The sequence below is a fragment of the Podarcis melisellensis genome (genome assembly GCF_964234715.1).
Source record: "Podarcis melisellensis genome assembly, chromosome: 11".
Classification (NCBI taxonomy): Eukaryota; Metazoa; Chordata; class Lepidosauria; order Squamata; family Lacertidae; genus Podarcis; species Podarcis melisellensis.
This window is the reverse complement of record NC_138543.1, coordinates 45,388,892-45,404,919: the sequence shown is the minus strand read 5'-3', so window position 1 is coordinate 45,404,919 and position 16,028 is coordinate 45,388,892. Positions and strand designations below refer to the sequence as shown.

At 42.5% G+C, this 16,028-nt stretch overlaps 2 protein-coding genes across 4 annotated transcripts in view; one reads left to right on the top strand and one right to left on the bottom strand.

The window, feature by feature from the left end:
* Window positions 1-8,689, top strand: part of OSMR (oncostatin M receptor) — a 50,396-nt gene extending 41,707 nt beyond the window's left edge. Inside the window, exons 14-19 of the mRNA XM_081930097.1 lie at window positions 384-485; window positions 1,653-1,814; window positions 3,555-3,722; window positions 4,273-4,357; window positions 6,327-6,375; window positions 7,740-8,689. Of these exons, the coding sequence (XP_081786223.1) occupies window positions 384-485; window positions 1,653-1,814; window positions 3,555-3,722; window positions 4,273-4,357; window positions 6,327-6,375; window positions 7,740-8,174 (1,001 nt within the window). The 3' untranslated portion in view covers window positions 8,175-8,689. The remainder of the gene's footprint in view (window positions 1-383; window positions 486-1,652; window positions 1,815-3,554; window positions 3,723-4,272; window positions 4,358-6,326; window positions 6,376-7,739) is intronic.
* A 1,160-nt stretch (window positions 8,690-9,849) lies between these two features.
* The window catches only part of RICTOR (RPTOR independent companion of MTOR complex 2), a 63,328-nt gene continuing 57,149 nt past the window's right edge, over window positions 9,850-16,028 (bottom strand). For all 3 annotated transcript variants that reach the window (XM_081929542.1, XM_081929543.1, XM_081929544.1), the window contains one exon: window positions 9,850-15,936. In XM_081929542.1, the coding sequence (XP_081785668.1) occupies window positions 15,868-15,936 (69 nt within the window). In that variant the 3' untranslated portion in view covers window positions 9,850-15,867. The remainder of the gene's footprint in view (window positions 15,937-16,028) is intronic.

Genomic DNA, 16,028 nt, shown 5'->3' with positions numbered 1-16,028 from the left:
GAGTATCAAAATATGGTTTAATTGTTCTTAGGGTTTGCTGAAATAATTTGATTGGTTCCAGAAGTTCTGTTTTTTGTGTTTTGATTTTGTCTTGCACGCTGCACTTTGATGGCTTGATGCTATGAGACGGTGCATACATTTATTGAATAATAATGAGACTGGATGTATATTTATGCATATGAATGGGGGAATGTGAGAAACAGCTGAAGGGAGAATGGATACAAATTCTTCATGTGCAAAAACACATTCAGTTTCATCTCATTCCTATTCATTCCATTAATTAAATACCACATCCTTCAGTTGATAGCTTGCTCTGTTCAGTAAATGCAATCTGACTTCAATCTCTAATTAGAGATACTTACCTGAAATGTATTATGTTCCAGATGCTTTCGAATCTCATGTGAGATACACTTTCCGGGTGTATGGGACTATAGATGATAGAGCCCATTTACTGGAAAAGAAGACTAAGTATCTTAACGAATCAGGTAAGCCAGTGGTGATGTTTGACTACAATGAAAATGATGTGCTGAACAAGTCTTCTGAAAACTAGTTCTAGAGCAGTGGTTCCCAGTAAGTACTGTGCCCCCCTGTTTTTTTCAGAAGTCAAGCAATGAACATGTTCCAATGTGCATGGTGACTTGTATCAACACTGCTTGCTGGACAGAAGATAGACATATCTGTCAGGTTTTTGTGTGGAGAATCCTGCTATTTGGCAAACAATGCCCCTGGTGTTATAACCAGAATAGCTGCGGCTATGTCCAAAGTGTGCCCATGGCCACATAGTTAATAGGAGGCCACAGTCTCTGTAATTATTATAACAGGAGGCAAAGTCCAAAGGAGTTGGGTCACTCAGTAGAACACTTAAGCATGTGCTGAATCACATACTAAGTATTGGAGCCTCAGCTTCACGATCTGTCCTTCCAGTGAGCACTCAGGGCTGAATTCCTTAGGAATGAATGGGTTTGATCTTCTTGCAGTCATGGGACTCTCAAGAGTCTCCTCCAGCACCATAATTCAAATGCATCAATTATTCGGCGATCAGCCTTCTTTATGGTCCAGCTCTCACTTCCATACATCACTACTGGGAAAACCATAGCTTTAACTATACGGACCTTTGTTAGCAAGGTGATGTCTCTGCTTTTTAGGATGCTGTCTAGATTGCCTTTATTTATTGCCTTTATACCCTGCATTTTCCCCATTGAACTCAAGTTAGTATGCAAGAGGCTATGAAGTGGCCTCCAGTCTATGTGCTACCCACTCCCCCAAAAAACCCTGTTTAGTTTCAGCCAGGTTGCTGCATGGTGTGCCTTCAGACCACTGTATGGTGCTGATGTTGTAAAACAACAGAGCTTCTTAGCAGAAAGAAACTTGAAAAACAGGGTCTAGGTGAAATCCTGATATTTGACCCTAAGTTTGGTTGTTTTTTTTAGAGTGTGTATGTCTTGGGAAACAGGGGTGAGATGACTATTTTGCACAATTCTAAAGATAGTGAGGACTTCTGAGAAAGAGTTAGCTCAATATCCTTGTTTCCTTTTAAATTGGTGATGTTCTCAAAATGCAAACTCAGAAATGGAAATCTGACCATGGAGCCAAGGTCAAAGATTAGCAGTCCAAGAAGCACATAACCATTTTATCAACCTCCTTTCTTCCAGACCCAGCTCATGAACCTGATAATCTGGAAACACACACAGTGACTTCCCATTCATTTACCCTAACTTGGGAATTTGACCATCTCAATGAAACCCACCCAGGTTTTATCAGAGGTTACTATGTTTACGTGAAAAAGGAACATGGAAACTGCACATTACTTCCAGGTAATTGGTTCAACACCCAGAACGTCTTGTATTCAGGCAACACACCCATGTTTAAAACCAACAGGGGAGCTCTGTACCAAGTAGCCACTTCCCCATCATCATGTGTGGCCTCCCTTTGTGTCCACACATACAAGACCAACACGTTGAGAGGACTTCATGTATCCCAGCTGATTGCTCAGGGTGCCAGATCACATGGAAGGCTTTGTGTCAGTGTTCAAAACTCTCATTGTTCTAGGCACATTTTGCGACAGGGAATTTCATTAGCACAAGCAGATTCTGAACTCTGGGCGCAATACTGCGCCAAAGATTTCAGATTGAAACTGCAGAGTGGAAGGAAAGGAGGACCTTTTTCTGTCTCCCCACTTCCAACTACTCTCTGAAGACTGAAGAAGAGAGCCTCTTAAGAATATTAGGGGGGTTGGCAGGGGAAGGACTAGACCATGTGAAAAATGAACATAATATTTTAGCTGCAGTTCATTAATTTTCAGCTTCGTATTCTTGTTATAAAAAAGCACACCTAGACAGTCCGTTGCTGTGCCCATAACCTAGGTTTAAGGTGCCATTTAGCTCCTAGCTTTCATATCTCAGTTTCTAACACTGCTTTGTGTGCACAGTTGTACACACCTCCCTCCATGACAGCAGTGTTGCTAACACTTTTCTGGACAGTGGAAGGTCACAGTGAGTCCGGGGCTGCACATATGCGCTGACAGGAGTGTGAGATTAGCTCCCCTGGTGTGCCCATGTTGTGCCCTGATCCTGCATTTCTTTGACCTCACACCATTCAGGTAAACACCACTGTCAGGTGGGGGCAGTTTCACAGTGCTACCCTACTGCCATGCTCCCCCTTCTGCAAATGTTTACACCACATGCTCAGCTGCCAGGGTAGGGTTTACTTGGTGAATCAGGGGGGTACTCTGTGCAGTCCTACTCACACACTGTTTTTACACATGAGTATGATGCTCAAATAGGGTGCAGCATACAATTACTATGTCAAATGTCATTTAGGAATTAGTAGAAGGGGAAAAAATGTGGTTGTGTTATTGTTTTTCTAGAAACAAGAGATCTACCACCTGCCCCAGGTACAAAATTGTGTCTTGGTTCAGGGGTGGGGTGTGCATGGGCTTAGAACAAACAGGACACCTCTGATCACACAGTCTCTTACAGTCCTGATTTTATCCACCTCCCTGATCAGTCTAATTTGAGGATGGTGGAAGTCTTTTCGCTGTTGCTGCTGTTAAACCATTGGGAGTTCAAAAAACTTACTTATTTACTGCAAACAATCTGGAGTTCTATCTCTGGATGCCAATCTACTTTCTGTTTTGCCCTGAGTTGGCATGTATTTTTCTTCTACTGAGCTCTGTATTATAGGTGCTTTTTATGGTTTCATACAGTGTCAGTGAAAGGGCCACCTCAGTTATAAATGATGCTGCAAGGCCAGATCCTGGTGACTGGTAGCTGAATAGGTGGCCCAACATCAGCAAAAAGCATTGTGATTTTCATTCGGATTTCTATCGTATGCACACACAAATCTACATTTGTGTGGCCCTATATTATGGAGATGATGAGCTTGTAGCCACACAGCTCCCATCCTGCAAGACCATTGGCCAGGTTTACTGGGGCTGATGTGAACTGGAGTCCGAAATACACAGGCTCCTCATTTCTTCTATATTGGGTGGCTACAAGAGCTTGAATGAAGAAAGGAGCTTGTTTACCTGCCATTGCCTTTGTTTTTGAATGCAGACCATCCAGTGCATTGCATCTATACCATTGAAGATCCAAATCTTAAGACTTTTACAGTGAGGAACTTGGAGCCCAGCACACATTACAAAGTTGGAGTTAAAGCTTACAGTGTCGGCTCACAAGCTCTCCCTAAGAACTTCAGACAAGTATTGACATCCTCAGATGATGGTAAGTTTTAATAGTCAATTTATTAAAGCAGGGGTAACTAATGCAATGGCTTCCAGATGTTGTTCCCTGATCATTGGGCACATTAGCTGGATGATTAAATGTTACTTGCGTATTTTAACAAGGCATTTATGTGTATGGTAATTGTGAGCATTCTGTCATTTTTAATCAGCTGCTGTGTTTTGACAATGTGAAGTTGTCCTATATTGAGTGACAGCGGGAGACAAGTTTGATGTGTCATGAACCCTGCCCTAATATGGAAGGCTGATTTGTCTGCATTGGTGCCCTCAATATTTCACCTTTAAGAAACTCCCTCCATCTTGGACTCCCTTCCCTTTGAGTGTTTCTAACCATGGTATCTCTCCCATCTGCTTTCTTAAAGCCTGTTGTATGTCAATTCCACATCTGGCATGCATATTACACAACCACCCTTCCCATTTCCCTTGAATTTTATCTGGCCCTATTTTTCCCCCTGGTACTGAAAACCAATCTAAAATAACATTAGGTGATCTGGGCATCTGTTCCTAATACTGTTTATTTTTTTCTTCAACAGAAAATGGGTGGCTGCCGAATCTTCTGCCACTTGTGATTGTACCATCAGTGCTCCTACTTGCTGTGTGCATCTGGAAAAGTGAATGGTGAGTTTAGCACAATTCATTAAATTAATATTTTATATGTGAGGAGGGACCCTGGTCCAGTCAGGGTCTCTCCTCATGTGTAGGGGGGCCCCACACGTACAGTTCTTTCCAGTGAAGGTCCTGTGGCTCTGTAGCCCCCATGGCCTCCTCTGAATTTTCATTCAAAGTGTAGAGGGGGTTGTGTATGTGCTCTCCCTTCTATCATACCATCTCTCTAAAAGATGATTATAATACTGCTGGTGCAGTGCCCTTCAGATAAGAATGACCCAGTTGTGAGTGGATCAGAAAGTGGGATAACAATGAAGTTAAAAACATAACACAGGTGCTTATGTACATCAAACCGCTACTGCCTCACTTTCTTAAGTGATCCTTTCACCCTTTATGCATCATTCTCTTTTCTGGGTTTCCCACTGACCCCATTTGGGGTGTTGTATCTTGAAATGAATATTTATTTGCATCAGCCATCGGCCATAGCAACAAAACAGCAGTGCAATATACAAAGAACAGAAATAAAGTTGATTATATAAAACACACTTTAGGGTCCTGAATCAGTTAAATAGTGGACCTTATTTCAATTGCCCCAGCTAATAACCTTGCAACCTTTGCTGTCATCTGCTCCTCCTGATCTGCCAGGAGAAAGGACACTGTGGCAGTGGCTGGGTCACCCGGAATGAACAATAAAAGAGGGGTGATAACCTCATTCCTCAAGTCTTTATACAGAGTGCAAGCCAGAAGGCAGCACCAAATCGGTGGCGCATGCCCATCTCCACAGGGACATAAGCGTTTTTCATGTGGAATCTGTAGGAATCGTCCCTCAAGTTCAGCCGAGGGCAATACATTCAATCTTGCGAGGGTATCTTGAATTAATGTGTGGTGAATGGGACTTCTACCTGCTTGTGCAGCCCTTCTGCTCTTCCCTTCGTGGTGTGAATAAACAAACAAACCTAGAAGCTTCTGATTAACCACGGTTTCTTGTTTCAACCAAACTGGAAAACTAATTGCCAGCTTGTGTACAAGCCAGGGTTGGAGCCGGCTTGAGTTCCTGGTTTTTTTTTAAGCTGGTGTCAGAGACTGGTTGGACGCAGAGGAATGGGGGGTGGGGGAGGAACCAGCTGGGGAGCCACTAAGGGAAGATGGCACAGAGCCTGGACAGCTGCAAACCATAGTTCCCTGGTTTAGATGAAATGAGAAATGATGGTTAATTAGAGGCTACCTGGTTAAACTGATTTTATAATGAATTGGTTTTAGAATGCTGTATTATTTTACTGTTGTTAGCCGCTCTGAGCCTGGTTTCGGCTGGGGAGGGCGGGATATAAATAAATTTTATTATTATTATTATTATTATTATTATTATTATTATTATTATTATTAAACTGTGGCTGAAGCAAAGGGGTTATGTACATGCACAAAGGCTTTTCATATCTTGTCTTATTAAGTTATGAGATGATTATTGGATGTAAACATATATATGTGCATGGTTCAGAACAGTGGTCATGGCCCAGGAGTGTAAGAATGAACAGTTCCTGTAACCCTAACAGGGTAAGTCTTAAGTGCTGCTTCAAGGCTTGATGCCCGTTGTGGTGCAGCAGCAGTTAATTTCTGGCTGGCACATGGGTGATGTTGGGCCAGCAATGGGGAGAGGGAGAACCACATTCACCACCTTGAGCTCTCTGGAGGAAAGGTGGGACAATAACAAAACAAACTTGCTTAGGCTGCCCCTGATAAGCCAGGTAACTTCAGTTACCTACTCTGAGCAGAGCAAGGAGGCTAGTGCACAGTGTACCTGGGCAGGTACATTTCTAACTTTGTGGCCAAACACGCCAACTGCATTTGACCGTTTCAGCTGATTCTCAGAAGACCACTGCAGATTTAGTTCTTTGACACGACAAATAACTTTATCACTGCTGTGTTTTAAGCAACAAAGTAAGTAACCTTTCTTTTCTTATTTTTCCCTCCCTTGCTTTTCTAGTGTGAAGAATTCATTGAAAATCCCTCATCCTGATGCAGCTCTTTTAAAGGTAAGATAAAATCACTATCAAAATCTGCTAGTAGAGGACTCTATAAACAGTGAGGCTGGCACAACTACTTTTAGGTGTGCAATGTGACTCTCTGCCCACCATGCCCCTAAATCTGTTCCGGGGTTTCCCCCCAAACCCCCAGAGCAGATTTAGAGCAGGGAGTTACATTGCACAGCTAAAAGTCATTGTGTACCCTTCAGTTGGCTACAAGCCCTAAGCTGGTCATGCTTTTGTTTAATTGAATTTTAAAAACAATAATAATATTTTATTCTTTTTTCCATACAGAAAGTTACATTTGTTACTCAACAATTATATTCCAGTTCAACAAAACTAGAGACTTCCCCCTCACCCAACATCAATGTTGGTTTTCTAACCCAAATTACATACAATTCCATTTTAAGAAACACTTCAAACTCCACTGTGGTTTTTAACGTATGGGAAATAACTTTTTATATAGACTAGACAAGGTTTTTCAGTCTTCTTTAAAAGATTCTAAAATCATACCTTTTGTCAGTGCCATCAATTTTGCCATCTCTGCATATTCCAAGATTTTCATCAATTTTCATTCTTCCTTAATGGAAATCCAATGAGAGTTAAGTCATGTTAAGTCCCACTGATATCACATCCAGCTGGACTCAAACATGCCTAACTGTTCCGAGTGTGTTGGGCAATAGTGTGTGGGGCTCTAGAAACAAATATGCTAGCCCAGTGTTCCTTTTGCCCTACATACTTCCCTCAACTTTGTTTTTCTAGGGTTCTAAAATGCACAAGAGGGACGCGGGTGGCGCTGTGGGTTAAGCCACAGAGCCTAGGACTTGCTGATCAGAAGGTCGTGGTTTGAATCCCCCTGACGGGGTGAGCTCCTGTTGCTCGGTCCCTGCTCCTGCCAACCTAGCAGTTTGAAAGCACATCAAAGTGCAAGTAGATAAATAGGTACCACTCTGGCGGGAAGGTAAACGGCATTTCTGTGCGCTGTTCTCGTTCGCCAGAAGCAGCTTTGTCATGCTGGCCACATGACCCGGAAGCTGTATGCCGGCTCCCTCAGCCAATAAAGCGAGATGAGCATCGCAACCCCAGAGTTGTCCACGACTGGACCTAATGGTCAGGGGTCCCTTTACCTTTGCCTTTAAAATGCACAAGGAACCTCCTTGACTTCAGAAAGCTGCCTGAGCAAGTTGCTCTCTGTGAGTTGGAAGGTAATGAGAATGAAGGGGGAACAAATGTTTTAAATTCACGCTCGTCTACCACAGAAATGGAAGGAGTGGCTGGAGAACACTTTAGCCTGGATCCAGCCCATTCTTTTTTAGGGAGTGCTCTTTTCTTCTGCTTTATGAGTCTGGTTTTAATTTTCTTGCTTTCTGTAGATTCCACAGGTGAAGTCCGGACCCATGGAAATAAGCGAGACCCCTCCCAGCAAATTACAGCTGATAGGAACGTGTCCAGGTCCTGTCAGCAAGCAGCCTCCACTTCCAATTTTTGTGGAAAATTGGAGCTACTTTAAACTACAAGGTTGCGAGACTCTACCATCACAAAAGGCAGCAGGCAAGAAACCCAACTTACCTTTGACATCTTACCAGCCGCTCGAGCGCTTTGGTTTTGGAAGCACAGCTATCAGCCACCCGCCAGGAACCAGTCAAGGCGATTTAGACTCTCTCTCTCAAACAGAAGTGCCTCTCAGTGTGGGGTCTGTTGAACCCAGCCAGCCACTGGTTTACAAACCCCAGCTGCCCCAAGAATCCAAAGCAAACACACCTGGATTCGATGATGAAATGGTGTGTTTAACTGCTATACACTGTTGAGCTCTGTACAGGAGCTGTTTCTAGATCAATATCCTAGTCAATGAAGGTGGATGTGGTTCAGTCCTGCTGGCCACATGACCCGGAAAGCTGCCTGTGGACAAACGCCAGCTCCCTTGGCCTGAAAGCGAGAGGAGCACCGCAACCCCATAGTCGCCTTTGACCGGACTTAACCGTCCAGGGGTCCTTTACCTTTTGTGGAAACAAACAGAGGTGGTGATCCTTACAAACATTCCTCCTCATAGTGCAAATGGGGACAGCACATCTCGTTGGAAGAATTTGCCAAGTGCTCTTTCTTCTGCTTTCGGCTTGGTTCACACATTTAGGCCACGAACTTACGGTGCGGCAGAGATTTGGTGGCAGTTACTCTGCTGCACCCAGGTCCCTGCTGGCTCCTTTTGGTCAGTGTGGAAAGAAGCAACTTTTTCTTCATTTTCTCTTCCATTCCACCCTTAATTCCTACTGAGCACAAAGGCAGGGGAATGAAGCATGGTATGGCTTAATTTTCAATCTGCTATGGCTTCAATAGTTTCAAAAGCATTTTTCCATGTGTTGCAAAAAAATGCCCATAAAATTCAAGAGCGAAGTGACACTGAGTGGGCAATCTTTTGGTTCCTGAGGAGTCTATGTATGTAACCTGAAGCGTATATAACCCGAGGTACCACTGTACTGTCCAGGCAGGTCCCGCTAACTGAAAATTCACCAATCCACACTTGAAGAATTATGCCCAAACCTTGCTATACACTCCACAGATTCACTTATCTGTACAGTCAACTTCCTTGCTTTTTTGTGTGCTTTGTGGGTCACCATCGGCCATTTTTGAACAGAAACCAAGGGGAGAGAGTGGGGACCAAGATCAGACAAATCAAAAAGAAGGAAAAGTTGGACCTATCAGTGAGCACGAGAGGTCTGACAAACCTGCTATTTCCTTTGGCTGTAGCGATTTCGGATAGAAACCATGGAGAGGGAGGGGGGAGAGATCAAACAAATCCTGTATTAGAATATGAACACTCACCTAATGAACCATTTCCTGGAAATGCATTGTGCTTATAAGGCAGGAACTGTGAATATCTTCAGTTTCCTAATTCATTATCCCAGCTACAGCTGAAGTGGTCGTGGCTCAGGGGTAGTAGAGCATCTGGACCAATGTTCAACGCTTGGCAACTCCAGATAGGGGGAGGCCCTTGTCTGAGATCCCGAGCGACTGCTGCCTGCCAGTGTGGGCAACACTGAACTAGATGGACCACTGGGTCTGACTCCCAGGTAAGTCAGTTGCGTAGTATTAGGTTACAATGCCACCTAGTGGGCAAAAGGAAAACTCCAGGTCAGCTTTAAAACGAAACTAAAAATGAAGGGTGAAGGGAGAAAGCCACAGCGAATAAAAGGTCAAAAGACAAGACAAATGCTAAACATCAACAACTCTACTTGGTTGTTCAATGAAATTAGAATTACAAGGGGAGCAGGGACACAGACAGGACCTGCCACCCTCCATCACTTTCCGCCGCGCATTGGCAGACAAACATCTGAATAGGGCTAATGTCTCAATTCAGTGGCAAACCTGAGTTGCAAAAACGAAAGGGGTATTTGCTTAAATTTGCAGTAAGGCGATTGGCCAGCAGACCAAATGGTGCAAAGGGGCTCGGAGATTGTGAAACATCAAGCGTTTTACTTTAAGAGAGCAAGTTCAAAGTCCATTTTATTAACAATGCATCCCTTTGATAAGATAATGCTTCAGGAGGCTTTTAATGTTCGTAGATGTGAACTGTACACACTGTACAAAACAAAACAAAACTCCAAAAAAGGAAAGAGAAACAAAAAAGAGCTCAAGAATCCAGATGGGCAGATCCAATTGGGGACAAAGCCTCTTCAAAATTATACACAGCTCAATGAAATATTCATACAGAAAATATATAAATACTTTTTCTTTCTTTCTATGTTACAGGTATACAATATAAATCAGATTTCAATGTCCATTCAGTGACCTACAAACAATATAACTTCCAAATATGTAGCAGCTTGTCAACTAAAAAAAAATAAGAGGAAATATGACCACATGGGGTGGAGACAATGAGCTTTGAAGTTTTTCATACACTCTTCTCACACTCCTCAGAATGATTAATTTACATAATCTCTAACATCACACATAGTTTGGGTTACTGGCAGCCACTAATGAAGCACATCTCCCCGCCCCCCGCCCACAAATTACACCTACAAAATACTGCCCCTCCCCCTCAAAACTTCTTGCGTTTTGTGCTAATCTAACCTATGCAGTGGCAGAATGGCAAGTTCTCTCGCTCTTCTTTTTTTTTGGCATAAATTACATTTTTTCAAATTAAATAGTGTCTATTTTATACAAGCAGGTCAAGCAAAAAAAGTGCAATTTCTGCATGCTGTGGCGTCGCTATCCAACTATTTTACAAAAGAAAAAATCCAAATAAAAACCACATTCTTGACTGAATTAAAAAATGATAATTACATAGCAAATCTGGATATTGGCGCTGAGAAGTCTAAAAAAAACAAAACAAAAAACAAATACAGGGCTATTGCCATTTCTAGAAAAGGGAAATTTCTAGTAGGGATTCTACCATGTTCCCATCACCACTAGCCAGCATTTAATAGTGAGGTACATTTAACTGGAAAACACATGCCCATCTGCACTGTCACATTTTTCTGCACAGGAGGGCAAGCAGAAGGGTAGGGTAACAAGGATTGTTACAGAAGGCAATCTCAAAATAAGAGGTTTTTTCTCCTATTAAAAGCAAAAAAGAAAAGGGGGGAAAAGGATCAATATGTTTAAGGCAATATTCAGCCAGAGTTAAGCCCTAAATTTAGAAGTGCCTCTCTTTGGGTCGGACCCCATGCCCTCCGAAACTTACATTCACTTCACAACTGGGGCATCAGCTTTGCAAAATCTTTATATAGAAAGTGCTGCCAGAAACGCAAGCAGCCGAGCTGCCACCAAAATGCTTCCGGAATCTTATTTCTTCCTTATACTGCTGTTCGAAGAGTTACTGAAGGACATTCTCTGTTGCCTGGCAAGTATTCTAGAATGTGTCGGAGAAAGCAAACTTCGGAACGCGTCGACCCATTTTCTAGAATACTGAAAATATTCTAGAGGAATGAAAACCGATGGTGCCTAATTAGCAGCAGCCTACATGGCGGATATAATGAACAAGGTCTTTTTAGGACTGTATGGGCCTTGTGACACACATCTGACAATATGACTTGGATCTTTTGTGGACTGAGTTCAAAGATCTGAGCTTGCCTGCCTCCAGCTTCCCTTTTTTGCCCCTTCAAAAAATAAGTTCCTGGGAGTTGGAGGGGCCTTTGGGACTAGAAGGGGGAGCCACTGGCAAATGGAGAGGGAACTGGCAGAAATCAACCTGCTTATGTGACTCGGAATCCAAGCCTATATTGCAAGGGGCTAGCACTTCTTTGTCTGATGGTCAGACCTCTTAAAGACATAGAGAATTAATAACAGCTAAAGGTTTTCTATGCCTATCATACAATCAGGCTGCTGCCATATGTATTAATGGAGGTGCTGAACTTGAGGTACTCGGATCTAACAGTCTGCGTCACAGCCAATATCTAATCCTTAACGTATCTGTCGTGGGGAAAACAGAACTCCTACAGAGTTATATTTGGAATGAATTGAACAAAAGCAGAAAAAGGATGTCAATTCAAAGTGTTCTCTCAAATGCAGCTTTTTGGAATACTACATGCTCCCCTTGCCCTCTAAAGGACCTGGAGAACTTTGGGATCCTTGTTTAAAATCCCTTCCGTCCAACTTTTACTGCAGTAAGTAGGGCAGGACAGTGTGTGTGCATGAGAGTGAGATAGATGCATCTAAACAAGTCCCCCATGCACTGTAAGGGTCCATTCGGAAGCACTTAGAATCTCCTTTGTGACATACCTCACAATGTCAGAAGGGGGATCTTTGGCGCAAGGGTTTCTACAGGGATCGGATGCACTGATCTCTTAGAAGTCACTGAGCCAAGCCCACAGTTCCCATCCCTCTGCAAAAGCAACAGTGGGACATAGTATGGGGGCATGGTCCGCACCACCCACATAATTCAAACTGTGATTCTGGGAGTTTCCCCAAGTGCCATCGTATTTTCCTTTTCTGGGGACGTTTCCTATGGTTTGGCTTGGTGCCCAATTTCTGTTCAGGAGCACCTAAGGCTACCCTGTAGAATTCGTAATCCTCCAAGTCAAGTGCAACCGACCAGATATATACAGCTGCCCTCTGATTTTTCCGTATCTCTGAGACTCATGAGGTTGTCAAACAGCCGGCAGTTCACAATTCAGGGCTTTTGCATTTGGCTTGATGGACTAAAGGTCGTCCAAGTACACAACCGAATGAGATGCTACTGTGACTGGCCAAGGAGTACTCAATTCAAAACACAGCTTTTCAATGAAAACCCATTGTGTTACACTCCAGAATATATTCTGCCACATCAAATTAATTGACAAATTAAAGTAAACGCAAGGTATCATATATGAAACACTCAGTACTGACATTATTACATCCTCAACATTTACGGAAATATGTTTTCTTTCCTTAAATTTATTTGAAAAATTCACTTGATGTTACTTTGCAGTTTTCTTGGTGATGGTCAGGATGGTCAGAGTTCTTTGAACTTAAAGGTAGTGGTGAATTTTCTGGGTGTAGATGCTGCAATCCAAGTTTACTGTTTAATTTTCCCTATTCGTTTTTCATGTCCCTTCTTTAAGAGCTGGGTTGGAAAGCCTAACCACCTGAACAATTTATTTTGTTAAATATAGATTTATTTTTTTAAAAAAGCCTCAGCTACCTTTTGTCTTGGAAGCAGAAATGTAAACTAGAGTTCATGAATTAACTCCAGCTGGAGTCAGCAATCTATAGGTCTTAATTACTCTATCCTAACTGAGGTAGTGTTCACTACTACTGTATTAGATCAGGGTTTTTCCCCCCCTGTTTTAACTGTGAGTACTACATGACTCCTTTGGGGTTTACACCACTATTTGGTCTACTGTAGCTAGCATTTTGGTTTTGCCAAGTAGTTGTATTTAAGCCCATATCTGTAAATACTGGCGGATAAGATTAATGGATTCCATGCGGTTAATAGGTAGACATTAATTCAGCTGAAGCCCCCCACCCAAAACTCCAAAGAGCTTTGATGGAAATGGGGAAAAAAACCTGAGGGAATTAATTTTGCTGGGAACACTCCATTTACATAGGCCTAAAAGGGTTCTACCAATTAAATTATAGTGAAGGCCACATGACCCGATGAAAGCAGTTTTAACAAGTAATACTATAGAAAGGGGGAAATGGCCAACTCCTAGAAGGAACCTCCACTGCCACACCAAACATTCCTCTACAACTCAAGGAAAATAAGACGTCTGGTTAAAGGGTGGGGAGGTAACAACTGCCTCTACAGGCCCTCTGCTCCTTCCTGTCACCTTCCAGTTAACAAGTTCCAAAGGCAACAAATGGGGGGAAAGTAACTTCAAAAACCTGGTAACGTATTCTTATTCCCACCACCAACCTCCCCCCCCCCCACTGCCATCATCGTATGTGAAAGAATCTCAAAACCTCTACAAGCCCCGCAACCCCATCCAGTGTCGCATTCCTTGAAACCAAAGTCATTATCAAGTCAGAAGAGGTGAAAATGAGCAAGCCACCAAGACAACTCCTGTTCCTTTAAAATTACTTGTTCCCCAATGGCAGGTTAGAATGGCAGGTTAGAATGGCAGTGTAGACAATGCTGGAGTTGAACACTGAGCTCATTAAGCCAGGAGAAAGAGGCTTTGGCAAAATTAAGCCATAGTGCGATGGGGAAGATGCTCTCAGAGGAGCCACCGTGGTGGGTGTGGGAGGAGAAGAAAAAAGAAGCGGATTCAGGTGCTGTGTATCAAAAACTTCCAGAGGTCAAGAACTGCTCGTTCTTCCATCTGCCCTGTACAGGAAGGGCAAGGAGCTTAAGTGAAAGAAGGTCTCACGAGGAACTGCAAAAAGGAGCTTGACAAAAAGATTTCAGCTGTAAGCACTTGCCAGTCTCCTACTAAGGAAAGCAGAACTCTTAGAGGTGGTTTGGCCTTTTAACCTTTGCAGTCTTCCCTGTGTTGTGGAGCAAAACCATTTTTTGGGGAATGGCAGTGGAGGTAACCTAACCAAGATTGGATTGCGTAATGAAAAATTCAAATATTCTTAACGTTCTATAACGTGGAACAAAATCCTACCACAAAAAGAATTAGTGCACTGATTAAGCTGCAGTAAGGAATATGCAAAACTGAGCTAATTACACCTTGATAAGCAAATCTTTGAATTTGTTTAATGGGGGGGGGGATGGATGGACATAATATGATTGCCAGTACAGTCCCGCTGTACTATTTTCATACACAAGAAATTACAGAGTAACCTCAATCCACTACAGTCAGCCTTTTGTAATGAAAGTGGTTGGGCATTTGTATGTACAGGTTTGCATATATCAAGTTATTTGATTCGGGGGGAGGGGGGGTCTTTCGGTCTGGGGACAAGATGCACGCGTTTCAAGTCTGCACTTCTAGAAATTTAGGAATCGCACTAAGGGTGTGGGGAGAACTGACCTATATATTGTCACCATCATATCATCTGTGCAAAGGATCTGTGAAAGAACAATGGATTAAAGCAAAGGAGTGTTCATTTCTGCATTGCACCTTTAAGGCTTTTCACTACCATTACCGGTATTATCTTGCAATTAACCTTTCACATGTATAATAATCAAAGCCAAGTGGTAAGGAGAAAAATTAAAGACATGGAATGTGGTATTTTTTCTTTTCTTGCCTCTTTCCTGATCAAAAGCAGCAATGGGTAGATATTTCCTAGTTTTTCTTGATAAAGTATGCACCCTTATTTGATGGAAGTCATGCTTGTTAAAAGGTTTACATTTAGACAATTTACATACTAGATGAGCATTAATGTAGAAAACCCGACCGAACAACATGCATTATTATATGTACAGGGAAATTCTGATCCCAGGGGTCTGAGAAGTGATTTGTTCTTTTTTTAAAAAAATCAAACTGTAGTGAAGTTCCTTAACTGGTTCAGTTAACACATTATCACATGTAACTGCAACAAACCTAGACCGACTGCTAACACAAATAAGGATTTTTGCTGTTGTAACAATAAAATAACTTAAGACTACCCCACGTTACTAAGGATTCTCTTCCTCTTTCAGAGATCAGAAATTCTCCAAGTAGTGTTTCACAAAGATTAGGAAAAATATCACAGAAAGCCATCATTAATCCCCTGACGTCCACAGTCCGAGCAACTCCATTGGTGACAATGGAGATAGAGCCTTAGATGCTCTGAGATCCAGGGTTTAAAAGGCATCACTCTCTGTCCTGAACGGAAGTAAAAAAAACCAACCATGTACAACACGTCCCTGCACGCTGGCTGTCCTCTATTATTATGATGCTGCGTTTCAAAATAAGTGAAATGAAAACCTGTGCAAGTGTTCAGTGCTTCGTTCTCCTTGCATATCTTGGTAATTGCTACTTTCATTGTTTTAACAATTCCCATAGGGCTCAGATGGATGGATGGGAAAGCAGGTTTCACGGAGGAGAGGTTCTGTTACTTGTACCCAGAATGCTTCTCTTCTCTTCGCCCAATTAGACGTTATTATCTGAGGCTACCGACGACTTCATATTTAACCACACCACAAAAAGCAAGGGGTCAGGATTCAGCCGATGGGTTAGCTGTTTGCTGATTTGTTGCTAGTACGGCTTCTGCTTCTTCATGCATCTGGAAGTAACGAGACAGAATGTTAGTAAATTAGCATAAAAGACAAAAGTCGTATTAGAAGCCTATCAAGAATTAGCTAGATTTCACTTCAA